The sequence below is a fragment of the Colius striatus genome, chromosome 2 (genome assembly GCF_028858725.1).
Source record: "Colius striatus isolate bColStr4 chromosome 2, bColStr4.1.hap1, whole genome shotgun sequence".
Lineage (NCBI taxonomy): Eukaryota > Metazoa > Chordata > Aves > Coliiformes > Coliidae > Colius > Colius striatus.
Window position 1 is genome coordinate 48,487,155 of NC_084760.1, and position 26,015 is coordinate 48,513,169.

General features: G+C 42.9%; 1 protein-coding gene across 2 annotated transcripts in view; it reads left to right on the plus strand.

Annotated features, from left to right (window-relative positions):
* The window catches only part of SOBP (sine oculis binding protein homolog), a 117,515-nt gene that overhangs the window by 43,413 nt on the left and 48,087 nt on the right, over window positions 1-26,015 (plus strand). The window contains exon 5 of one of the 2 annotated variants that reach the window (XM_061990373.1): window positions 21,414-21,509. The exons of the other annotated variant lie outside the window; for it this stretch is intronic. Within the exon in view, the coding sequence (XP_061846357.1) occupies window positions 21,414-21,509 (96 nt within the window). The remainder of the gene's footprint in view (window positions 1-21,413; window positions 21,510-26,015) is intronic. 2 annotated transcript variants of the gene reach the window in all.

Here is a 26,015-nt window from a genome sequence, read left to right on the forward strand (position 1 = left end):
TGTTAGAGCAGGCACAGTCAAGGGAGAGCATGCCAGTGAGTGCCAGAGGAGAGGCTGAGGACACTCAACCAAGATATGTCAACGTTATTATCTCTGCTTTTCTGAGCTGCTTACAGTACCACATGCTCCTCTGTCAAGTCCACTCAGATTAAAAACCACGGTGATATGCTCCTGTTTTGTGCTTCTGAACAGGAAATCAGAAATAACTGAGATACCTAATATGGATCTGAAAAGATAAGGCTTTTTTTTTCCCCTCCGTTGGAGAAAGAAACAGTTGTCACGAACTATCTATAAGATAGTTCCCTTCTTCACAGAGTTTATTACCCTTCATCTTTCATTATCTTAAGATATTTACAGGTAGCATATTCATTACCTCGAACGTTCTCACATGCTCAGAAGAGCACACTGTGTAGAGAAGTTAGGAGATGATTTCTTTAGGGCCCAAAGACAGGGTATTCTCATTTAATGTTTTCATTTCACTGCACCAAACTGTGGAGCTGCGACATAAGCAACTTTAGACTTATTTACTCAGCTTGTGAGTCTCATCGACACAAGAGTTTTGACTGGTCACATTACGTGTCATGTTAAAGAGCCTTTTGTCTCCATTCAGGCTTTCTGAAACAAGACAAATTATGATATTTTTCCTGTTAATTTCTGTTAATTTCTTTCCTTAATGAGTTTCATTAAAACCAAAGCTTCCGGAAGACTGAGCCATGACAGCTGTCTAAAGACTGTTTCACTTGCTATGGGCTGTTTGGGCTGAATAATTATTTCAGCTTTGTGAGGATTATTTCTTTAAGTAAGAACAATGATGCTCTGTTTGTGAAGAGAAACAAATGCTTGGAGTAGTGCAGCAAAATTTTGTAGTGCTGACTTGTTACTCAATGGCTTTCAGGAATACCTGAGAAAAACACATCTCTCTCAATCTGACACGTTTTTTAATGATTTCACTTAAGGATACAAAGGCAGCTATTTTAGCTGGCAAGAGAAAGAGGGCTCAGCTTTTAATGAAGCAAATCAATTCTTTGAAAGAGAGAAGGGCTTATTCTTCACTGTTGCATTTCTGTGAATGTGACCCAAGAATGAAAAAGCAAGTCTTTCTGGTTTGCCATTCATAAAATATTCCTGTAAGCTGCAGACCTGATACTTTGATGAGGTAATGGTGAATATTTCAATTCTTGTATATTACCAGCACTGTAACATATTAAAGATGCATTGTGTATTCCCCAGCTATTGGAATTAAAAAGACAAGGCTTTTACAACATAGTTCTGTCTGTTTGCTGAGCTGACCATTTTCTTTTGACTCAGACATTCTTAAATCAAGGGGTGGGAAATTGGGAATTTTACAGTAGTCCACTGCTTCCAAGTCTGAACTGGACACTCACCACCTGTTTTCATGAGCTGTTGCACCAAATCCCTTTGTCAGAGTTGCAGAAAACCCGGCTGGTTTGACGGAACTCGTGTTCCTTTTGTGAGTCTCAAATTTCAAGATCCAAATGGTAAATTTTTGCTTGGGGAAAGTGAAGCATTTTCTGAGATTTTGTGACACCCTCTCAGCTTCCCAAATTCTTGCTCTTTGCTGCCTATTTCTAATCGCATGTCTTTCCTGGTGCTGATTTTATCACAGCACTCTTATTCCTTGGAGGGTAGAGGCCAGTGACCTTCACTTAAAATGAACTTGTAGTTAAGAAGGTGGTTGTTTAGGAACGGCACCTCCTTGTTTAACAAAATGATTCTGTGTGCACTGTGTGCTTCCTGACCCAAACATACCTAGTCCCTGTCAGCGAGTCTGGAGAACAAGTAGGTGACGTCCCGCCTCAGTTACCATCATCAGGATAATAGTCAAGAAATCCTGACACACAGATTTTTTTGCTACCAGAAGTGATAAAAGACCGAAAGAACACAGCTTAATTTTTGAATCACGGGTTGATTCTATAAGACAGACAGAAAAGCACAACCCTGTCCACCCTCAGAAAGCTGTGGATGTAATGAAAAATGAAGCCAAGTGTATCTGATGTAGTAACTGTCAAAAGGGAAGTCAAGCTTGTGTCCGTACCGCAGGACTGGTCTCAAACAGCAGCTGCTGCTTGATGGATACTCAAGACATGGCACGGGTCGGGTGTTTAAGGTAATTGTTTGTGAACTGGCCAGCTGACAGCTGAAGATCTGCAGTGAGTTTGCAGCTTGGCCAGAGTTTCTCAGGGTGCAGCGTCTCCCACCAGCAAACAGCTACATATCAGGCAAAGATGGGCTTCTGCCATTTTATTTTCATTTCTGATTGATGGCTGTAGTTATCGGAGAGGTGTGTGCTCCCAGCAGGAGAGGAAAGATGCCCACAAAGACACAGTGCAACCCAGGTGGGATGCTCCAGCACCACATGAGCCTCTTCCTCCAAGAGGAACTCATGAAGGGAGCAGGAGGGTATCCCACCACTCCATAGGGAGCACCACACCTGAGCAGCCCTAAGGTAGCCAGATATTGAGCCTGCTTTAGCACGGGGGTTGGACTAGATGATCTCTAGAGATCCCTTCCAACTCCTTCCATTCTGTGATTCTGTGATTTGTGGACAATCATGTTATTGTCAGATTCTAGAATGAGGGAAAATGTTTCCTTTGTTACTCTCACCAAGACTGAGATCTCCAGAAGCATGGGACAAAATTAAGCAACCAATTTCCCTAAAGAAAAGCAAACAATGGGCTTTGTTTTCTTAACCTACACTGAGTCTTTGGGAACCCAAGCCCAAATGGCCTTGCAAGAGGGAATCACATGGGTCCTCAGCTCTGGCACTGTCATATAAATCCAGAACACACATTGTAATCTCCTTCTGTCATGTCTTAATTACTGTAGTGACATACTTTTAATGGGAAATTTCTGCAAGAAGTCAGTCCATCTTAAAACTTTCCTCCGATGAAAAATGAGAATGAAAGATGTATTTTTGAGCTGTTTTGAGGAAGGCTGCTTATTCATTGCTAGAAAGGCTAGAGAAGCTGTTGTGATTTTCTCCTCACACTCAAGTTTATGTAATCTTCCCTTCCGGTTTTTTGTTTGTTTTTTTTTTTTAAACCAACCCCAAACCAGGAGGGCCACTTTTCAATCTGTCCCTTCATAGGCATCCTGTGTCAAAAAAACAGGTATATGTAAGCCTATTTATAAAAATACACCCACAAATGCCTTTTTTCTTGTTCAGATATTCTAAGAACCCTAGATTTAGTTGTTGATTGATCTCAAGTATTAGCAACATAAAATCAGTTGCATTTAAACACTTCTCCTAAGAGACTTAATGTCTTTCCTGTGAGTTGTCAGCTTGTTTTGCTCCAGGAGCTCAGGACTTGCCTCTCCACCTTTGCTGTTTCATGAAGTTTCACTGAGGTGACTTGATCTCCAACCATGAAAGCTATTTGAGATTTGCTAAGAGCCCCGCGGCTTCTGCTCCCTGGGAGTCTGTGGAATGAAAGCCTTTGCGTGCACAAATGGATGGGCTCTGCTGCTTTCTGCACCATGGCTAAAAGTAGCCAGCTTAAAAATTCCTGCCTTTCTTGTTGCGTGGTGGCTTTTAGAAATCAGCCTATTCCTGCATATCAGACCTAATGAGTATATAGGAGCTGTGTGCTTTGTCTTCAAGAGAGGATGCCCTCTGAAAGATGTTTAGAGTTTAGTCTACTTCCAAATGTGTTGGTTATTTTTTAATGTTAACACTGGCTGATACCCAACCTGGCAGAGAAATTCCACAGTGCTCTGGAGTGAACCTCAAATCCGGTTACCTTTACCATATATTGTGCCTGGATGTCTAGCTGCCTCTCCATGATGTGAGAGCTCTTCAGTCTAATATAATCCATGAAAGATTTATTCTCCCTATCAGCTTTCTTCCAGGAAGTGATTTTAAACTCACCAGATTCCAGTTGTTGCTTGAATCCGTTCAGCCGTCAAGTCTGTCAATGTTATTGTCAATATTCCAGGTCAATTCCTTGCTGAGGCCTAGACACGGGCCTCATTTTTCTGTTTTCCATTAAGTCAGTCTGTAGAATAACACAGGTCTTCCTAGGTGTGTGAGGAGACTAGCAATGATGTGGAAAAAATGGAAGCTGGTCAGGTCTAACTGATCCAACAAGGGTGGTCTAAAAATTTCAGCTATGTTCTTAAGATCTTCTTCTTCCTGCAGTGATCTTTCTACAGCAGCCAGAACTTGGTGCCCAAGAGAGATGAAAAATGATTCAAAAAGAAAATAAAAAACACAGACATTTGTGAGCTCTTGCAGCGTTTGACTGGCCTCAGCTGCACGTGGCAGCTCCACCCTCTTGTGAAGCAACTGAGTTGTATTTTTAGGAAGTTAAGAGTTGACTTAAAATTTTCCAATTGCTTCCTGTGAGTGGTGGAACTAAACCTAGAGATTCATGCTCACCCACCTGTAAATGCACATGGTGAGGCTACTGTCTTTTCCTCTGAACCATCTAAAGAGAAATGGCATATGCTGGGACAGCTTTTGGTTTTGCTTATTTTCCATCACTGCATTCTCCTTTCTGTGTCTGAGAGCTGCATAAGTGTTCCCCATTCCACCTGTTATCACAGCATGTGACTGACAGTAGGAAGAGACTGTGATTTTGGGAGTGTCATAGAAACCAGTGGAGCTATAGAAGGTGATTTTGAAAGACCTGGGTAATATAGCTAGTAAAACTGTAATATCAACGTTTGGGAGGCTATTTCTCAAACGGATTATTTATTTGTTTATTTAAATCCCAGCTTTAGTAACAAAGACGTTAAAGGTCCTGCTGAGGGTCTAGAAAAAAAGAATAAATTCCTAACATTTATGATTGCCCTTTCCTTTCCTGCTCATGTGTTGCAAGGAGAGCGTCTGTGTAGCTGGTAATAATTTAGCAAGCTCCCATTCCAGTAGTGGTGTTTTCTAGGATGCTCATTTGTAATTGTCTGAATTCCTCTGAGCAGCTCTGCATTCCTTAGATGGGGAGAGAAAGATTTAGACTCCTGCTGAAAGGCATCATTAGAGCGGTGACATTTCTGGTTGCTTCATTTATCTCTAGGTGTATAATCTAAGTTGGTTTCCTGGATAACCGTATCATTGAACACAGAAATGAAGGAAATGCAGAGGAAAGAAAAATTAGGAATCAGAGTGAAATTTCTCTCTATTGTACTCCTTGTTATATTTGCATGTTTTGATGTGGACATTTTTGTGTTTCAAGTCCAATTGTCTCATTTTGGTCCAAGTCAGGATGTTCCAAGTTGCTGAGTTCTAAGAGCATTGCACTTTTTCACAACAGGAGTAGATACCTGGAATTTATCTTTTTTTGTGATGTGAACAGACACCTAGAAGGCCAGAGAAGCTGTGAGCTCCTGGCTTTCAAAAAACCCTTCAGTGATGAACCTTTCCTTGAGCAAGTGTAAGGAGAGAAGCTAGTCCATGTCCAGTTTCATCAGGAGATACACATGTGTGTTTTGCCCTTCCACTCTCAGCCAGTATGTAGTGTAACCATGTGTGCTTGCCGCTTAAATTCAGCGCCCGTCTATGAAGCCTTGCAACGGTTTCAGAAACAATTTGTTTACTTTTTTCTGGAGGTAGAAATGATAGCCTCAACAAATTTCCATGGGTTACTTTCAAAGTTTGAAAACAGATCAAGAGTCCCCATCTCCACGTCCTGGAGCTTGACCACAGAGGGGCATGAATGTCTCGAAACTGCAGCTGCAGTCAGCCTGCACTCCACAGGGCAGGCTCATGGCTCTTTGCTTTGAGACCATATCTGTACTGCTTCCTTCAAACTGCTTGAGTGTGGGAGTGCTTGTACTGTTGTTTTTAATAGCTAATGAATGTGTCCTTCCAGAATGCCTTACACTCCTCCTGGATTCGTGCCTAGTTTTGGCCAACACACCACGCAGCGTGGTGACTTGTGCTGCAAAGAGTTATTTTCTTTCGTATTTGGACCTCTAGGTTTTTGTATTGTGAGTAACAGTGGATAGTTAGTAGCCACTTTCTTTCTGTGACAAAAATCTGGTGGTTTTTTTGGTAACATAAAAATATTGCCCTATCATATTCATTCTTTGTTTTTAAGTGGAAAAGTCCTTGTTATTTAATATCCTATGTAGGAGCTGTTCCAAACCTCTGATTACCCTTCGCTGATACTGTTTCCTATAGTGGAGACCATGGGCTGGTTTTATGGAGAAGCCTGCCATGTATTTACAGTAACATTTGAAAAAGAAGGTTTATTCAGTGTGGAGATGCAAGTAAAATCGGTAGCTGACAGTGAACTAAACTCAGCAGTGATTAGTGCTCAAGGCAAGAACTTCTTGTTTTCCCCCTTTCCTTGCTTCTCTTTTATTTTCACATCTTTGATAGGAGAGGTGACAAAATATCTGTCTGAGTCTTAAATTGCTGTTTCTTGTCTGCCTCCCCTCAAAAGTGTGACAGATGCGTTTCCCCTTCCCCTTTGCCATGGAATAGGTGAGGAGTCACCTGCAGGGCTGGTGGAGAAGGCGGCAGACATGGGGTGATGGCAGAACCACGCGAGACGAAGCAGACAAGCGAATCTTAGCTTGGAGCATTTCATCCTCCATGGCCATGGGCTACGCAGAGCAGTCGTCCTTCCAGAGGAGCCCCAGGGGTGCAGGGTTATGGTGGCAGTGGGCTGAGAGCTATTGGCCTGCCACAGGATTTGTGCAATGCCTTTGGGCAGCCCTGAGGATCAGCTGGGTTTGGAGGGGCTTGTCATGACTGTGTCAGAGGAGGGAAACCCCCTCTCAGCTGAGGGATGTGGTGGGAGCTAGGAAAAGGCATGGGCTCATGGGCTGCCTTTCTCCCTCAGCTCCTGTCAGCAGGACAATTAAACTCCTCCTTCCCCTCAGGATCAGATGGGCACTTGACTGAAGGAAATAAGTTTGGACGAGGAGCAGAAAAGGGTATAATTCCCTTGGATGAATGTCTGTGGGATGCTGGGGTGCTCTCCCACTGTGAGGTTGTGCTCTCCACAGCCTATTGCTATCAAGGAAGCTACTGGAGCCAGTTTTGACACTCACTGTCATCTCAGGCAGTGGTCAGGCTGGACAGGAGGGATTTCTATCCCAAATATTAGCCAAAGCTGCTTCTGTCTGGGAATGCAGGGGAAACGCACAGGTCAGCCCTGACAGCTCCAGTGATCAGCTGCATGAGGAGTTCATTCCTGCGTGATCAGGGAGGAAATGTGATGTCTCCAGTTACGACTTTCTTATTGGGGTAGTTCCTCTGAGTCTTAGAAATGCCTTCCCACCTTGTGTTTTCCTTCTCTCTTTTCCTTACCATACTTCTTTGCCTACATCTATGTGCACATACAGAGCCCATCAGTAGATAGAGAAGAATATGTACCATAATCTCACCTAGTTCAGTACTGCACAGTGAGATGTAAAGAAATGCATGAATGGTGGATATACAGGCCAAACTCACCAAGCCTCTCGTGCACCCACTTCCACTGCCCTTTTGGCAGGGCTGTACCTCTGGAAGAACTGCAGATCCATTGTTCCTCAGGTTTTGCTTGATACTGGCTGCTGATGGAGACAAGCCTGAGCTAGGGTACTTTAGGTATGACACAGTGTGGTGTGGCAATTTGAAATAAAGAGTCCCCGTTTCAAGGTTGTCATGGAAAAAAAACCTACCAGACATCTGGTCCAACCAGCACAGGAGAGTTTCCTACCATATGTTTCCACTAACTACAGCCCAAAGCACTGGGGGAATAGGAGACACAAGACTGATCACAGCTTGAAGGCTACTGTGCTGGGCCAGGAAGAGAGCCATGGCCATATTTTGGCTCTTGCCCACCTCCTCCACAAGTGCCTCCCTGGTGCAGCATGAGGACAGTTTGCCTGTTTGCTTTCTGGACGCTAACTGGAAACCACGCGCCAGGACTGGGAATCGTTGTCCTAGAACAAACGAGCTATGCTATTTGTGACCTGTGACAGAGAAAGCCCAAAACATGAAGTTAGGGCTGACACTCCCTCTTTAACTTGAGCCACTGTGCTTTTCATCACGATGCCAGGAGTTGTCAGCTTTAACTCCAGCTTTTTTTGGCTTGTGTCACAACCTAATAAGTTATAGGCCAGCTTCTCCTGTCGATGTTTTTGCTGCACAGAAGGCTTCACATTTTGTAAGCTTTTACAGCACAGCTGTGCTCAGAGATAAAACAGAATGTGTATACAGTACAGTATGCATTCAACTGATGCACTAGATTCTTCCCACCATATGTATGGAGTGGTGTGCATTTCACTCCGATACCTCACTGCCAAAACTGCCAGAAGCAAATAAACAAATGGCGGAAGAGAGACACCATATGACGCAGTGCTAGGCACATGACCTAGGCTTTCAGAAAGAGACCCTGGCTGCTTTTAAAGGATTGCAGTGGTCCAATTTCTGAACCTCGTCTCCCACCGTATGAAGTGTTCCGCCAGCGCACGCTGTGGAGTGTGCTGGTTGTTAAAGGACACTCGTAGATTTCCCTGTCCTTGTAAGCAGCTGATGCTGCAGCTCCTCATGCTCAATATTCATTTCCCTTTTCTTCAATGCAGTGGTTCCCCGTCAGGTTTCTAAACTGATAGTATGGAACAATGGAGATGCATGAAGTAGTCTGATTCTGAAAGGAATGCTACTGTAAAACGACAGAACACGTGTAATTAGGATAATGAGATTAATAATATTACTAACAATTTAACGATTAATGGATAAACAATGCAAGTGAGACAAATGGTTGTTCCATCTCATTCCCCACAAAAAAAAAAAGTCACTAAGTTGCATTTCACAGCATCGACGGTGAAGATGCCTGTAATAAACTGACATGAATGTTAATTACATGGTTAGATGTAATTAATTGAAATTGTAATTCTGTTCCTGGAACTCACACTCTGAGTGTGAAAAGAGGATTCCTTAGCTTCTTTTCTCTCTGACCAGCCTGTTGCTAAAGAAAAGACCACGACAGCCACCACCACAGTTCTCCTCCTGCTAGTAGTACTGGGAAACATGGGTGGATTTTCCTATCAATTGGCCCGAATCTTACATTAGGGTGAACATCTGTCACTAGCCCGGTCATTAACTTGCTAGCTCTGGCCTTTGCCTAAGCTTAGCTTCACTGGTGATTGTGTGAAGGGCAGGCAGACACTTTCTTCATTTCAGAGGAGCTTTAAGCAGAGATTGAAAAGGTGCGCTAAGAACAACAGAGCTCAGGCCCATTACTGTGCTTTACAAAGCTGATACAATGCAAATGCCAATGCAAAATGGCCTGGATGCAGGCAAGAGAATTGTGTCTGGCATTTTGGTGGAATCAGATGCAGGATAGAAAGGGATGTTAAGTTTTTCAGATAGCAGCAATATTCAGTAGAGTAAGAATGTGTGTGAAGTGTTTATTTAGAGCTGTTTCTTTATTGGATGCTTTTGTACTTTGGTGTGGTGGGTAGTAACAAGCACATCAGTTTCCCCCAAGCCTTGCTGCCTCCTACTGTAATATTCACTGTGATCAAGATAAAGATCTCTACATCTTGGTGAAACAATAGGGAGTTTGTGGAGCTGTGTGCGGTGGCTAAATGCCAAAGGCCACATTTCTACAGGTTTCTCCAAACTCTGCTTAGACAGATTTCATTTTGACTCAGCCCTAAAATGAGATAGGTAATTCTCTGCACTGTGGACAGAAGAGGCACATGCTCAATCTACAAGCGGCCCAAGCCTGGGAATGGAGAAACACCAGGAGTACTTTGCTGTCTGAATAGCCCACTTGCCTGCTTCAAGCCCAGCCCTTGAATGGAGGAGCCAGGGATGCTCTCTGTGCAGGGGGTGTGATTTTGGCAGCTCACAGCTCTGTAGCTATGGTATCCATTTTGCAGAGGAACGTCCTAGCTCCCTCTCTTTTCTTCCTTGTGGAAGCAGTAGCTCTGTCTTTGAGGAAAATGAGACAGACCTATGGCACTGTCCACTGGACAGCAAAGAAGCATTAAAGAAGGCCAGAGCTGTAAACAAGGTGATTGGCAAAATATTTGATGGAAATCTTGGTTGAGTAGAAATTATATAAGTGGCCAGCACATGAGAGACTGCAATAAACCCATGGAAGCTTTAAAAAGCTGATTGTACCATCCTGAATTGGTAGGAATTATGGGTATCATGGAGACAGAGTGTACCCTCAGCAAGTTTGCTGATCACACCAAACTGGGAGGACTGGCTGATTCCCCAGAAGGCTGTGCTGCCATTCAGCCAGATCTTTACCAGCTTGAGAGTTGGGCAGAGAGGAATCTCATGAGATTCAACAAGGACAAGAGCAGAGTCCTGCATCTTGGAAGGAACAACCCCATGCACCAGGACAGACTGGGGATTGACCTGCTGGAAAGCAGCTCTGCAGAGAGAGACCTGGGAGTCCTGATTGACAATAAACTGAACATGAGCCAGCAATGTGCCCTCGTGGCCAAGAAGGCCATTCTTCTTCATTCAAGAAGAGTATAGCTATGAGGTCAAGGGAGGTTCTCCTCCCCTTCTCCTCTGTCCTGGTGAGGCCTCATCTGGAGTCTTGTGTCCAGTTCTGGGCTCTCCAGCTCCAGAGGGACAGAGAACGGCTGGAGAGAGTCCAACGCAAGGCCGCCAAGATGCTGAGGGGACTAGAGCATGTTTCATGTGAGGAAAAGCTGTGGGAACTGAGGCTGTTTCGTCTGGAAAAGAGACTGCATGGGATCTCATTAATATTTACAAATATTTACAAATATTTACAAATGGTGACTGTCAGGAGGTTGGGACGTCCCTTTTTTCTGTTGTATTTAGTTGACAGGACAAAAGGTAATGGAAAGAAGCTGAAACACAAAAAATTTCATTTAAACATAAGGAAAAACTATCTCACTGTTCAGATGAGGGAGCTCTGGCACAGGCTGCCCAGAGGGGTTGTGGAGTCTCCTTCCTTGACGGTCTTCAAAACCCACATGGACACGTTCCTGTGGGACTTGATCTAGGTGGGCAGGGGATTGGACTAGATGATCTCTAATGGTCCCTTCCAAACCCTACCATTCTATGATTCTATGAAAGACATGGACACACTGTGGAGGCAGCAGTGCTATCTAGGACTGTGCAGGAGTCCAGTACAGCCTCAAGGGATGCCTTCAAGAGTGAAAAGTAGAAAGGAGCAAATCAGGGTTACAGGAGAGATGGCAAAACACACAAGTCTCTGCCATGTGGTAAAGGGCCAGGCAGGTTGAGTTAGGCATGAAGATGGCAAAGAAGCCATTTGGGTCAATGTAGAATACAAAAGACAGCAAACGTCTGCTTGATTATCTAGTTGAAGCATCCCCATTTTTAAGCCTATCTTTAAGAGTTAGAGCAATATATATATTTTTTTTTTAATTTGTAATAACACTGCATAGTTGAAAACAGAGGTGTAGTCTAATAAACCCTGGGGCCTAAAGTAACCTGCTGCTAATAGTTAGAAGTGGATTCCTTTAGTCTGAGAAACCTGGCCAAGAATCTACCTGCAGCTGCTCCCTATAGGAGATGGTAGTGAAGGAAACTGGGAAGACAGAGGTGATTTTCAGCACATTTCATCTTATTGTGACAGAAAGGGGAAAACTCAGAATGGGACTTCTCCAATCCCAAGGCAAGTTGGGAAGATAAAATATAGTTGGTAGCCTGCCATTGCTTGAAAAGATCTGTGTGCTCTGAACTTTCTTAGGAGTTTTGAGGAGACAATTTCCTGGTTTTAGACATGATATATGTCACTGTGATCCCTCTGGGTGACGGAGGGTTGCAGTGGGCAGTACAAAACCCAGGCACGCCACTGTGATTTAGAAATATCTTTCTACCTGTGTTGGGAGCAAGCTCAGAGGTGTTTGAGTTATGTCCTGTTCATCAGTGAGAGCGTGGTATCCCCTGTGGTCATGGCTGCTTCTTCTTTAGAGAAGAGTGGAAATCCTGGAAAAGGAGGACTACCTCATTTGGATTGTCTCAGCCTGTTACTCTGTGCAATGTCTTTGAAAGCGAAACTTTGAATAAAAACCTAAATAAAACAAGTGGCAGGAGGGGATACTGTACCTAGTATTAGACCCAAAGGCAGCGGCAGTATCATGACCTTAGTCCCTGACCTCCAGCTGGACTGTCAGGAATTGTAACGAATGCTCTTTGCCACCAGCCAGGTTTTGCTTTTGTCCTGCTTATGACTGCCACTATCCCACCTTTTATTGCAGCCATTCATCTTCAGCAGAAAGACTGGGAGATGATATTAAGGTTGTAGAAGATGTCGTTTGTGTGAAAGCTTCTCCTCCTTTCTTTTCACCCTCTCCTTGCCCGTGCTCCTGCATGTGCTCTATTCCTATTGGGTTTTGCCTTCCTCTCCAGACCAGCCATCCTTTCACCCAGCCCGTAAACGATTACTTTAATATTACAGCCCCTCCATTTTCATATGTGATTGGCCCAAGTGGCATGTTGCTTGTAACCAAAGCAATTGGTTACAAAGCAAGGAGAGATTTCTATTTTTGCCCTTTAAAAGGGTGCAGAAAATATGGAGAGTAGGTTCCTTCCTGTCTTGCACGGTCCCAGACAAGCACTTATTGCTGCAGAGTGGCTTGCAGACACAGCCCATTGGAAGGAAAGCTTTACCAGCCAGACCTGGCCATTGTTTTTCCTTCTCCGCATCTATTCAAAGTGCAGAACTGTTTATATTCCACAAAGATGGGAATTAAAGAAAAAGAGTACGTGTCGAATTTACCAGCTGTTTAAGTCGGATTGTTACCTTCTGTATCGATCAAATCCGTTGCTTCTTAATTGGATATTGACTGTTGTGAGGCAAATAAGGCAAGCTGTCAGAGAGGGGAGGGATGGGGCATGAGGTTTATCGTAATGGTATGTTGATGATGACTAGTCTATAAAAACCAGTGGGAGAGGAGTTCATTAAACCAGACTGCAATTGCTTTAAAAAAATACGCTCCGAGTCAAGATGATTAATCATATCTGTGACACTGCAATCAGAGAAAATCCACATTGTTGCTCTGCTATTTACAATGCTGAAGCTTGAAATAAGCAGATGCATTGAAACAAATTCATTAGGGACAGTGATTTGTTTGGTCTGTGAGCCTTAGCTAACCATAACCAGTATGTGAGGATTTTTTATAAATTATTTTTCTTTTCCTTCCCCCTTGGTGTTGTGTTTTGTTTTTCTGCATCCCTGCTTCTGTCAGGTTGATTGGATACGTGTGCTTGCTCTGCACAGGAGCCTCTCATCTGTGCTGGGGAATCCTAGTAGAAATGGCAGCACTGAGGGGGGTACTTGAGCTACCTGACAGGGAACCACAAACAATACTTTGAAAAAATGCTTGTATCTCATAAATTCTAGTAAGCAGGGAATGCAATGAGAGAAGGAAAGCTTACCTGCTATACTGGTGTGAGCTACCCATTACAAAAATGGAATTTGCTGGGAAGTCTGTAGTGTATTTTTATTTCCTTCCTAGCCATATTTTAGGCTGCATATTGAGTATGTTGCAATAACTGTCAAGCATGGTCCATTAGTGTCTCTGAATCAGGCCTGTTGTGAATCAGAAGGGAGATTAATAGGATAGGCTCCCTTTTATGAAGGTCCCACACAGCTGCGACTTGTCGAAAAAGCGTTCAGAGGGGAAATAAACAAAGTTTATTTCAAATTATCTCAATGTTATGTGTTTGTTATTGTATTTATTCTTTGACAATTCAGAACTGGTTATTAAAAATTTATGATATGGGTAAAGGTTGGTGCTGTTTGAAAAATTAGCTTTTGAGACAGCCACCTGAACACTTCTCATATATCATCACACCATGAACTGTCAGGGAGAGGGTAGCACAGTCCTGCGGAAGCCGGTGAAGCTGCAGAAGCTGCCAGGTTGTTAGCTGATAGAGGAAGGAAAAAGGTGCTTAAGTCTGGAATGTAATGGGAAAATGAGCTTTAATGGAGAGTTTTCAGTTCTCTGGTTGAGCAACTAGATTGAGGCAGGACTACCTTGGCTTGCTCCTGGTCATTTAATGTCTCAGGGCCTGAGTCATTTAATGTCTCAGTCCTTCTACTCCTCTTTCTATAAAAATTAGAAGAGTGATCCAAGGCAGTCGACACTGCTATTTTTGCTTCAATTGCTCTTTCTGGACATATTGTGAAACTGAAGCTGACCATCAGTTTTTCCTAAGTATTTTGTGACTGGTAGGAAGGACTATAAATGTAGAGCATTGCAAGCTGTATAAAAGGAGAATCCTGATTTTTCCTGGAAGGATGAGAAGTCCAGCAGGAAATCAGGGTATAAAGGGTATGAAACAGAACTGAGGGAAAAGGACAAAAAGGTTTCTACAATCCAGAAAGCTGAATTCTTCTCTTTTTTTTTTTTTTGGTTTAAGTTTTGAGTGACTTTTAAATGCAGTAGGATGAAAGTTATGACTTTAGCAGACACCGTTATTAGTATTTCCTTTTGATTCACTCAGAGTATTTCTTACATTATAATAGAGTTTGCAGCTTGCATTTAAATATAAACTGTGGATAATTTTATACCATTAAATTCTGAGAAAAAAAATACATAAAGCTGGACCTTTAGGAGCCATAGCCCATGGAAGACAAAAATTATTGAAAACCAGAAAAGATCCATAAATAACCTTTTATCAGATTTTCAGGCACATTTGTTTGGATTTTTTAGTGTGCTCCAGTTATGCAGGCAAATGAACGTGACATTCCTCTGTTGCTTTGACGAGGATAATTTCAGAAACATTTCCCTATCATTCCACAGATTGATACCTTCTCTCTCTTTGTCAGAATCCCTTTTTTTTTTTTTTCCCGTTTTTATTTTCTTTTCTTAACCAAATTGTCAGTTTCGCAGGTGTTTTTACACCTGTTTAGAAAGGGACAATGAGGGAGCGAGGGTTGGGTTTGGTTAGAATAGCAGGCTTGACCTGGCGACTATTTATTTTTTAAGTCAGAAAGTATTCCTTCTGTCAACACAATAGAGACGATTGCAGGATATTCTGAATTATGTATTTTTGCCCATATTAATCACATTAGCGAGATCACAAGCTCCCAGAGGGGTGTTTCCACACCAACCTTTCTGGTAATTGTATGGACTCGAGATACTTTTCTAATCCAGTCTGCCATTAGTGGTGATGTGTTCAAATTTTTTATTCGCTTTCAAAATAGCATCTAAAATTTGAACAAAGGTTAAGAATATGGTCCTAGATTCATCGCTGTCTGTAAAGGACATGTCACAGTGAAGCACAGGTAGCTCCTACTGAGAGATACACCAATGATAGGGGCCCTTATCTTGCGGAGGATGCCTGCAAGGTGTTGAAGTTTAGGCTCTACTTAGGGACAGCACCTTTGCAGGGACATCTTTGCTCCTACTCAGTGACTGTATAACTTCACTCTTTGTGAAAGGGACTCGGTAACTGTGAAGTCCGTACTGTACTCAGGAGCAGCTGAGTGCCAGGGAGAGATTTCAAGGGAGACTGTGGGTAGATCCCAAGCAACAAAATGTCTCAAACCTGTCTCCAGCAGTATGCCCTCTGCTCAGGACCTGGGGAGAGCCACATGCACAGTCTCACGGTTTTCCTTGTCGCACCCATGTTGTTCTGTTGGTTTCTTTCCACTGGTGACTTCTTCCAGCATAGACAAGATCTCAATTCCTGACTTAAATAATGAGTAGAGATGGGCATATGTGTGATGGTACGTGTGTTCGCGTGCACATTAGGGTGGCATGCATGAGGAGAAAAGGAGGCAGCAAAGTAAGTCAGCATAAGCCCTTCTGGTTTTCCTCTGCATACTTAATAAAGAAGTTATAAGAGGGCATATTCCCAATTTCTTTTTAACTTTGTAGATCACCTCCAGTAGACAGATTGTCTCGTGGACCACTTCCCCTGCCCTTGGCGATCAAATAACATTCCTGTGGTGACTACAGCAGTTGCTTACATGGAAAAATAACATTAGGAAAGTATTTAATGTATTTTTAGCTGTCTTTAAATGCATTTTAGCAGCTGGAAACAAGAGTAGTTAGTAGCACGTGACCTGCAAGCTCTCCATAGACCACCGCCATGTGTGCTAAACCCTATGCTGACAGAGAGACCCCAGACTGGGTAACGTTGGGTAGGATGGTCACCTCTAACCTGGAGTGCTCACAGGAGGTCAGGCAAAAGGGTTTTAGTTTAGTTTTGATTTTAGTGGGTTTGAAAAGATAACAATGTGATAAAAAACCCTGTGATTTCGAGTCTTTTATTTTCACTGATCTGAGTTTTGGGAGATTAAACAAAACATTGTTTTGACATGCTTCAGAATACCTGGGACTGTTTCAAAAAGCTTAAGAAGATTTTAGAGGCTTGCAGTGGTAAAATATTACAACTGTAGAGATTAGCGAATAGAGTGCAGCTGAGAGAGGCAACAAGCTCATAAGTATCGCTTATTCCATCACTCCATGAATCAGGAAAATACTGAAATCCTCGTGAAGAGCAAACCTCCCATCAAACTTTAGTAGGAGCTTTCCCCAAGAGAAGACTTTCCTTGTAGTTCCCCCCTGTAACTGCTGAATGAGGGAACATCCTCTCCAGACCACCATCCCTGGCCTTGCTCTGCTCACAGTGTGGAGCCACGACCCAGCACTCTGATGTCAGGCTCCCCTGCTGCCCCAGCCCACAGCAAATGCATTCATATGTCAGGGAAGAATATGCTCAACAGATGGAAGTTCAGTACTATTTTTACCATTGCTGGTGCAGAGAATGTAAGAGAGCGTGATAATTGATTATCTGGGGCAACAGAAATGCACAGGAACTAGAATTTCAAGGATTAGGGTCTCCCTGAGGATTTCCTCCAAGATTCAGTGAAGGGAGAGATAACCTTTGTGGTGGAAACGGAAACACGGCTTTCAGTTCCCATCTGCAGCCAGGCTCCGGAGACAATAGTATTAAGGGTGATGTGAACTTCCTCTGTTCATCACCACGGGACAGGAGCCTCATGCAGTTATCTCTGCTTCTATAGCAACGCTGTTCAACGTCTCACAGCTTGTTTTCATCCTACCAGAGATGTTCAACTGATGCCTGCATTTAACATGTCTGTGGGTAACAGTCCCGTGTTTCATCTGTTTTAAAGGATATTTGTAGAAATTAGATTGGCAATTTTATCCTGAGTAAGCAGGCTAATAGGCTGTCACTCTGCATTACTCAAATGGCCATTACTCTTAGAAAATAGATGTTAGGTGTTTTCAGATAAGTGGCCTTAAACTTTTGTGGACTGAGGAAGTAGGATTTCATTGCAAGTGCATTGTCCCATTTTAGTGGAAGCTTTGAGTTAACAGGCTCCATCTTAATAAATTATTCTGTTCAACCTGCCTTGTGAATTATACTGCCCTTAATATTAAAATGTAGGCACAGATTTCCTCTCCCAAGGCTAAGGCTGCGTAAAACAACTTACGCTGAACCTGAAAAATCCTCTCTCTGGATGAAGATAATTTTTCTCTGAGAGTAAAGAGAAATAAATATCCATGCACTTCAGAGAGGAGGAATTTCTGCTGTAGATTGTTCTTCCTCCGTCTTGTTAAAAAAAGGGAATCTTAACTTAATATATACTCTGTTTCCAAACTTTTGGCACCTTTCACAAATATAGGCTGGCTGGCTTATGAACAGATAGCACAGTTTGTGTAGCCGAAGATAGTTGTCATCATGCACTTATTAATGAGTATACATATCTCTGAACATCAAATGCTGTGCTATTTTCAGAGAGGTCCTTTCAGATCCCGTTTTCCATCCTTTTTTGAAAAATCTTGTTTCCTTACTCTCCTTATATTTTCCTTCAAAGCTCAATGGTGAAAAGCAGAGGGGAAAGGGACCTGGGAAAGAAGATGTTCTCATCTGTCCAGCTTCCCCATGTCAGAAACTACTCTGTGCATGTCATTCCTGACAGAATGTTTGCCTAATCCGCTCTTAAAAAACTCCACTGATGGGGCTTTGACAATCTCCTTAGGCAATCTGTTCCAGCCTTTTGCTGTACCTGTCATTAAGACAGGTTTCCTGATATCTAACCCACAATTACAGGCCATGATTTCCCGTGCAATCCATCACCAAGCTGACCTTACAGCCCAGTCAGCAACACCAAGTTGACTGCTGTTTCCTCACTGGATGTTGCTTGCAAGCACTGACTGGTCCTTGGGTAACGTGCCCTCTCCTGCCCGCAGCAGCTGGGCTGATGTAAGTGCTGTTGAGCATCCGTCCTGGTGTCCCATGGGCTGTCTGGCGGGCAGATTTCCCTCCCGAATGCCCTGCAGCTGATGGCAAGGCGGCTGCCTGCCAGTAGTGGCTATTGAATTAGGAGGTTCAGGAAATCCCAGGAGAGGCAGTGCCACTGTGAAGTTGCAGCAGTTTTGTGCTGATAAAACTAGTAGCGCTTGCCATGCTCCCAGGCCTCAGAACACTTGGAGCTGAAGCCTTTTTTGTCCTGGAACAAAATGTTCTGCTAGAGCAATTGTACCATATATTGCATACATGCAATCAATTGTATGTGTTGTTTTGGACATACATTTTTTTGATGAGAATGTCTCCATAATGATTTTAGCAGTTTAAAAGCATTTTAAAAAATGGCATAGATCACAGATTTGGCTTGAAGTTTTTTCCAGTTGCTTCCTTTTAACACTAGCAGGCAAAATACATCCCATGGCAGCCAGGCCTGATAGAGAAGCTGTTGATGCCAGCCTGAGGTCGAGATGCTGAGGAGCTGAGGCAGTTGCTTACTGTTGTGCAGAAGTGATTGAGAGTGAGCCAGTGAGGATACAGGCATGTGACAATATTACCGATGCAAGATAAACTCTGAACCACTCTTTAGATATGCTTAGAATAGTGCTGAACATTGTAAGACTGTTTTCTTCTACTAATTATTTACAACTGGAAGATGGTAAAGCAACTGGAGCATTAGCCCACACTGTTGAGAGAGAATAGGTATTTTTTACAATGGAAACCAGCTACCTAAACTAGATCTGCTTCTGCTGCCAGAGTAAATGATAGTCGTGTGTAGCTAAACTGGTTTTGAGACTAGGACATTTTAGTGATGTCCAAAGCTAAATAAAATAAGGTTTGGATCAGTGAGGGGCAACACACATTGCCATCAGCAGGGGAGAATAACTTTTGTGTAACTGGAAATTTGGGTAAGCGGGTTAAGGTCAGTGGAGTTTGTCTCTATATTTTGACACATGCACTACAAACACCCTGATATCCATTTCATTTTACAAGGTGTGTGCATGCACCAAGATAATGCTCTGAAGGGTCACTGTCAGGTTACAATGTGCCAGCCGTCACATGCATAATGTCTAGAATAGTGCCAAGATACAATTTCAGGGGTCTGGGGGCACTGATAGCAGTCAGAGCCCTACACAACACCTGTGCCCCACTGCAGCATCTCACTAGCTCTCTGTCACTGAACGTCTCATAGGCACATGTGATCCAGAGCTGACAAGCCCATTTCTGTTTGCGCAAGACATTTTTAAGGTCATTTGTCCCCTATTTGTCTTCTGGATAACCTGGAAGAACTTAATTGAGTTACCTGTATTCCTTCATGGAGGAGAGAACAAAGTTTGTTTTCAAAATGAGAATTAGGTTATTTTGGGTTTTTTACACAACACAGTCAAATTTGGGCTTTGTATTCCATGCAGCATGGGAGGTAGATTTGTTGTGTGAGAGGGATTTCAGTTTCAAAATAGTAGTTAAAAGAATATGTTTAAACCTTCATTGATACAGAAGTGATTTCAGGTGCTCAGGAATGCTCTGCCTCTTCCTTGTGGTTTGAGGGAACAATTTAGAACATTTTCCACTCTGCAGCTGTTGAGGGCAGTGAAGGAAAATACCTACAAGCTGCTAGGAAATGTACAGAATAAACTGATTTCCCACTTTCCACTTCTTGCAATAGTCATCAGTTGTAGGTACTAATCGAAAGGTACTTTTTGGACAAACTTTGCACTTTTAAAAATGATACTTTGTGTCATGCAGATTTTGTTCACACCCCGTGGCTGAAAGGCAACCCTGCAAGTCAAAGCCCCCTGGAGTCAATGGGTTTTTGATGAAGAGCAACCCTTTAATGTTTTCCTAAAAATCTCCTGTGTTAACCCATGGCTCCCCTTTCCCACCCTGTCTCCCCAGGGAGAGACAGAAGCCTATTTGAAGGCAAACAAGCCATAGAGCCTACAAGGTGTAAATATCTTTCATAAATGCCAACTCTGAAAAAGCTTGGGCACCCGGAGTGTGACAGGCCGTTCACACCGCGCAAGGGGGAACAATACGCCAGCACTGACACAGCCTCTGATATGTGCGTGTGCTGATTGTACCCAGGCATCCTTGGAACCCCCAGCCCTGGGGGAGGGACAGGAGATGGGGAGCAGGACTACCTACTTGTCTATGCATCACCTCCGCCTGCTTCCCTTGCTCCCCCTCCAGTTGCCTCCCCCCTGTGCCCTCCTCCTCTCCTCAGCTTTCTCGGGCAGGGGCTGATTTAAATAGATTGGCAGGGAGCCAGGAGCTCATCATTTTAATGCAGTGTAAAATGGAATGTGCATAATTATATGCAAGCCATATGTGAGGGAGACAGCTCAGCTGTGAATTTTGGGAGGCTGCGAGAGGGAGAGAACGAACAGTCAGGGATCAGATGAGATGGAGCGGAACGGAGTGCAAGTGTCACTCAAATGAACAGTGTAATGAGTGTATTGCTGACACTTCCTCCTTTCACCTGCTTCTCCCTTTTGCTTTAACTCAAAAGCAGAAAACGCTGTAGATGAGAAGGGAAAAATACTATATGTAAGCAGGATTGCTAATGGGCTCTGGTAATGTCTCCATTTAAACTTCAGCTTTCTTAATTAACAGCGTAGCTCCAAATAACCGGTAACTTTTCACGCATCTTTGTCATTAAATATTTTGACCATATTCGACTGAAGGATCATTGTTCTCACTAGGTGATTGCTCCTTTCAAAGCTTCGCTTAAACACTGAGGGGTAATCCATTTATCTATAGTAGCATTACATGTAAATGATGAATATGAACACTTACCTTTTTTTTTTTGGCCTTGCTGTTAAACTGAAAATACGAGTAAATTATCTAGGGATTGCTTAAGCATGTCAAAAAGTTTAAACGAGTACGTATGTAATGTAATCCTGAGAAATGCAATGGAGTAAAATTGAAACCCTGAGTTACAGTTTCCAGCTCAAATATTTTGGTTTGGATTTGTCTTTTGTTGTTCTGATTACTACACCACAATGAATTTGCATGTTCAACCTAAGCTATGTAAGAAAACAGGATCCCAAGTTCTCGTATCTAAGTATACTGCATATTTAAAGAAACTTTTAAATAATGTTGTATTTGGGATTCCCATCTGTTTTAATGATCTGAGCTGTTATGCTTTTAGCTATTTTTTTTTCTTCCATTATTTGTAAGTCCCTAAATAGGCCATTATATTTCCCTTCAGGCTAGAGATGAAGATGGACATGCTGAAAATTTTCCCCAGCAGCACTATGCTAAGGAAACTCCAAGACTTGCCTTCAAGAATAACTGCGAACTACTTGTAAGAATAACATACTTCCAACAAGTCTAGATTGTTACTTTAGCACAGTGAAAACCGTTTTTTTTTTTTGAAAGGCTTTTGTTCATTATGGCATACATTATGAAATATGATAGGGGGTTTTTTTTGGGGTTTTTTTTTCCTGTTTAGCTTTCTAATGCTAGTTCTGCTATCCATGAACAATTTAAAATCTCAAATTGCTTGAAAAATCTCTTATATTTGATGACAGCACGTGAATGGCCTTGTTGTACTACTTCGTCTTGCACGGTAAATCAGGGAGAGCCAGGCAGGGACAGGCTGGTGATGCATGAAAAGCCCTCACCCCCACCCCTAACCCCAAGACACCCAAAAACTCACTTTCCCATCCACCTTTTAGCTCTGCCTTGTTTTCGGGTAGTGGTGCCACATTTTGTTCTGCTGACATGCAGTACTGCTTTTAGAGCTTGCCTATTCCTGCCCTTTCTAGCTGCATGCACGCGGGAGCATCCTCTCCTCTCCTCTCCTCTCCTCTCCTCTCCTCTCCTCTCCTCTCCTCTCCTCTCCTCTCCTCTCCTCTCCTCTCCTCTCCTCTCCTCTCCTCTCCTCTCCTCTCCTCTCCTCTCCTCTCCTCTCCTCTCCTCTCCTCTCCTCTCCTCTCCTCTCCTCTCCTCTCCTCTCCTCTCCTCTCCTCTCCTCTCCCCAGCTTTGAGGAAAGAGCAAAAGCCAGGAAAGCACATACATAGAGCCTGGAGTGTTTACAAGCCGTAAGAGAGTTGATACCAGCTGTGAAAGGATCTCTATTCCAAGGCAGGGTTAAGTTGCTGTTCATTTTAGCATTTGCAGCTAGGCAGGATTAAAAGCAGGCAGGAATGCCTATTATATTTCTATTAAATTAATCTGTTGGGACCTAATGTTCTTGATTAGCTTGCAAAAATGAGTGCTCCATGATGAGATTTTCTGTTTGCCTAAAGTAAACATAGACTGGATTGTAAAAACATTTAAGAGAGATTCACACGCAGCTTTCAAAATGGGAGTTCTGCATGAATGGGTAGATCTCTCCCTCGCATCCACCTTTCTTCTTGGGCATGCTGAAGTAAAGCATATCTTTTAGCTAAATGGAAATATTTGTGGGGAGTTGGAACGTGGGGTTAAGTTTTGAAACAGCACCACCTTTTCTCTCATTGTTACTGCAGAAAAGGCAGGTGGCCATGGAGGCGCAAGCTGTATTTCCCATGCATCAAAACTCATGTCTGCCTCCTCTGTAGAGAATACAGGTCCAAACACTAATCTTGGTGTCCTGGCGAAGTCAAGCTGTTCAGTTGATGAAACCCATTGCCAAAGCTGGCCTCCAGATCGAGACAGGTGATCAGAGAAGCACAGACTGAAGGGTGGCAGCGCAGGGGTGGTGGCCAGTCCTTACTCCTGACACTGGCCACAGTGCAGAGCACCTTGCACTAGTGGGCCCATAGGCTCTCCTACCCCTGAGGAGTCCCCCATGCAGAGACAATCCCCGGTTAGGTAATGACAATGCTTTTTAGAGCCACAGGTGTCACTCAGAAACATCAATCTGTTCCCAGTATAATTCCCTTAGACAAAAGCGACGTAGGACCTGATCTTGTTTCCTCTTAAAACCTGTGCAAAGTAGAAACTATGGGTTCAGGAAGAGTAGGGTTACATCCTAAGGGGAGGAAAGCAGGCAAACACAAAAAGCGATTCCCTAGTGCAGTCACAGTTCTTACACCAAATAAGTGAAACTGTTTCTTTAAGGCCATGATTAATTACTGTGCCACTGGCCAAACCAGGCCTAACGAACCATCGCTGTACACCGAGTGCCCCCAAAGTCAGTAAGTCTTCTTGGTGTTGAAGAAGTTCAGGACTAGAGTGGGGAGACAACACGATATAAAATAAGTTATGCATTATTTTGATGGAAAATCTGCTTTTATTTTTCAAGCAAGCAATCAATGAACCAATTAAGCCCCTATGTGCTATTAAAAGCAAGCATTCTTTTAATGCCCAGTTGATGATCCCTTTGTTAATATGTATTTAAGTTTTTGCATTATTTTATCACTTATGTACCTGGCAAATCTCAAGTCGTCCAAGTTAGCCTTTCATGTGCATTTTTGGACACGTTTCAGTTCTTGTTTAAGGAAGTAATAAAAGCAATTTGTCATAGTTTTATTTTTCCTATGCTGTTGGAAACAAAATTGGCAGGGATGTAATCTGTTCACAATTTGTATGTGAAGAGAAAAAAAAAGTAGACATATAATGAATATGTACCTCTGCTGTCTTTAAAGATGTATTTTAGGAACTTTCAGTGAAAATGTTATGTTTTGGTGTTGGGGGAACTAGTGTTATTTGTCAAAGATGTTACATGTTTCACAGAGAGGTAGTGGTTTTCTTTCTACATTTTTACTTTTTGGGAAACAATGCTATATATTAAAATGTGCTCACGAGTAAAGCAAATTTCACAGGAACTACTCATTAAGACAGCATCTTTCTCCTAAAGGCTAGTCAGCATCCTACAGTAATGCTAGGAATCATTTCCATGGGAGGGGAGAAGGGAAAAAAAATATGAAAGGAAGGAGTGAGGACAGCTGCTTCCTCTAAAAAAAATATTTTCCCAACAGTAAAAATGTACCCATCGTCCTAACAGTGCAACTCAGATGCTGGCTGAGCAGAAAGCTGAGATTTCTTTCACTGGAAAGAGAAACTGAAACTTGTTAGTGCTTTTGAGAGTTGGGAAATGGTTGGAGTTTTCTCAGTGCAGTTGAGAGTAAGTACTGTCATAGCCTGTCAGGTGAAATTGGAGGCTTCGCCTCAAAAGTGATTTCACTGTTTAAGGGTTCAACTGCCATTTTCCAGGAGGGTTTGTTTTGACAAGTGCAGTCTTTGGGAAATGCTAGTGCTGGGAGGATGCTGCTAGGTGGGACCCAGGGGCTGGGATGCTGCTGCTGCTGGGTCTGTATGGCAGGACTTTCCTGCAGGAGCCTCTATACTCCCACGTCTTCACATCCCAGGTCACTGGCACACATGGCAAGCTTCAGCTCCTTAGGACTTAGAGAGCTTTGAAAGCACAAGAACATAGAATATTACAAATTGTATGCCTTCTTCATTTCCTTGCTCCTCAGAAGAGGACATAATTTGGGTAGTGAGGTACGACTCAGCTATTCACAGGGGGTTTTTGAGACAACATGAGCTTAGTAGGAAATAGGAGGACGAAAGGTATAATTTAGGCAAAAGAAACCCCTAAAGTGCTTACAGTAGTTCTGTGCATTGAGAAAATAGATGACAATTGAGGATACTGATTGGTGTAGAAAGCCATTGTGCAGTTACAGGAACGGGTTGGGGTATTCATTTCCTGCCCTAAATCCAGATGTACTGGGTCATGCCGTCTGCTGTAGGGCACAGAAAAGAGGTTAAGGTCCTCTAGTCAGTGCAGACATCAGATTTTCATTGTGAACTTTTCAGTGTTTTTGAGAATTGTTTTTTGTTAAGTGATAAATACTGGGAACTACATAAAACAAAGTTATTTTTAAAGAATGGGGTGAGCATACTGTCTTAACCAGACGACCACCCCTTCTTCCTACAGGCGCTGCCTTGGGGTTTTAATTTCTTATTCCACGGTTGGCTGGAAGCTTTTCTTTCAGTCACTTCTCTTTGTTTCCAGAAGGAAAAGGCAGAGTTTAGTCCTGATTGTCAAGGAGCAGTATAGTCCATCTAATAGTGGATATGGGGAGAGAGATGGGATTAACTGCAGAGAAAGGGTAGGCTGGAATGAAAAGGCCAGTGAAAAGCCCATAGCCTCGGCTCTAGCCGGATGAAATTCCTGAGCCATTGCCTAGAGAAAGGAAAAATCCATCTGGCACCTACCCGAGTTACTCAGGGAAGGAAGAGCCATGCTTGGATGCCTTTTAACAAAAGTGGGAAAGAAAAACCAACAGTTCGTCCTCACCCCCCATCCCACCCCGCCTCCAGTTACTCAGAATATTGAGTCAAGGTTTCAGATTGGCATGCTGCTGTATGAGCAAAGGAGGATTTGATAGGTTAAGGAAATTAAATGCCAGGTTGCTTTCCAGATCATTTGTTTATGGAGATGATCTGAATACCACCCACTGCTAGGGGATTATATGTAAAGCAAACAAATAACCAAACAAAACATAAATACCCTGAAGAAAAAATGAATTCCAGTCCCACACCCAGACGTGATCCACAGTTTTCCTGCAGTAAAATCATGGTCTTTGTTTTCTCTTTGAAATAAAAAAGTCTACTTTGAGTAGTTCTGCTCTAGGAGGATAAATTCTTGAGTCTGGTACGCTGTGAAGTATAAGGTAGTAGCCCTGGTGCTTGGAAGCTGTTACATAAAAGAAACAAAACAAAATATGCTTCTTACTGGATTGAATGCAAAGTCATCTACGGCCAGTCGTCTTTAATGACTAACAAAAAGATGCAAAGAAAGCTCTGAAAATACATCTACGACTCAAATATGCATGTTCTCCTACAAGCGAAAGGCCTTTGGGCTGGCTATGGGCA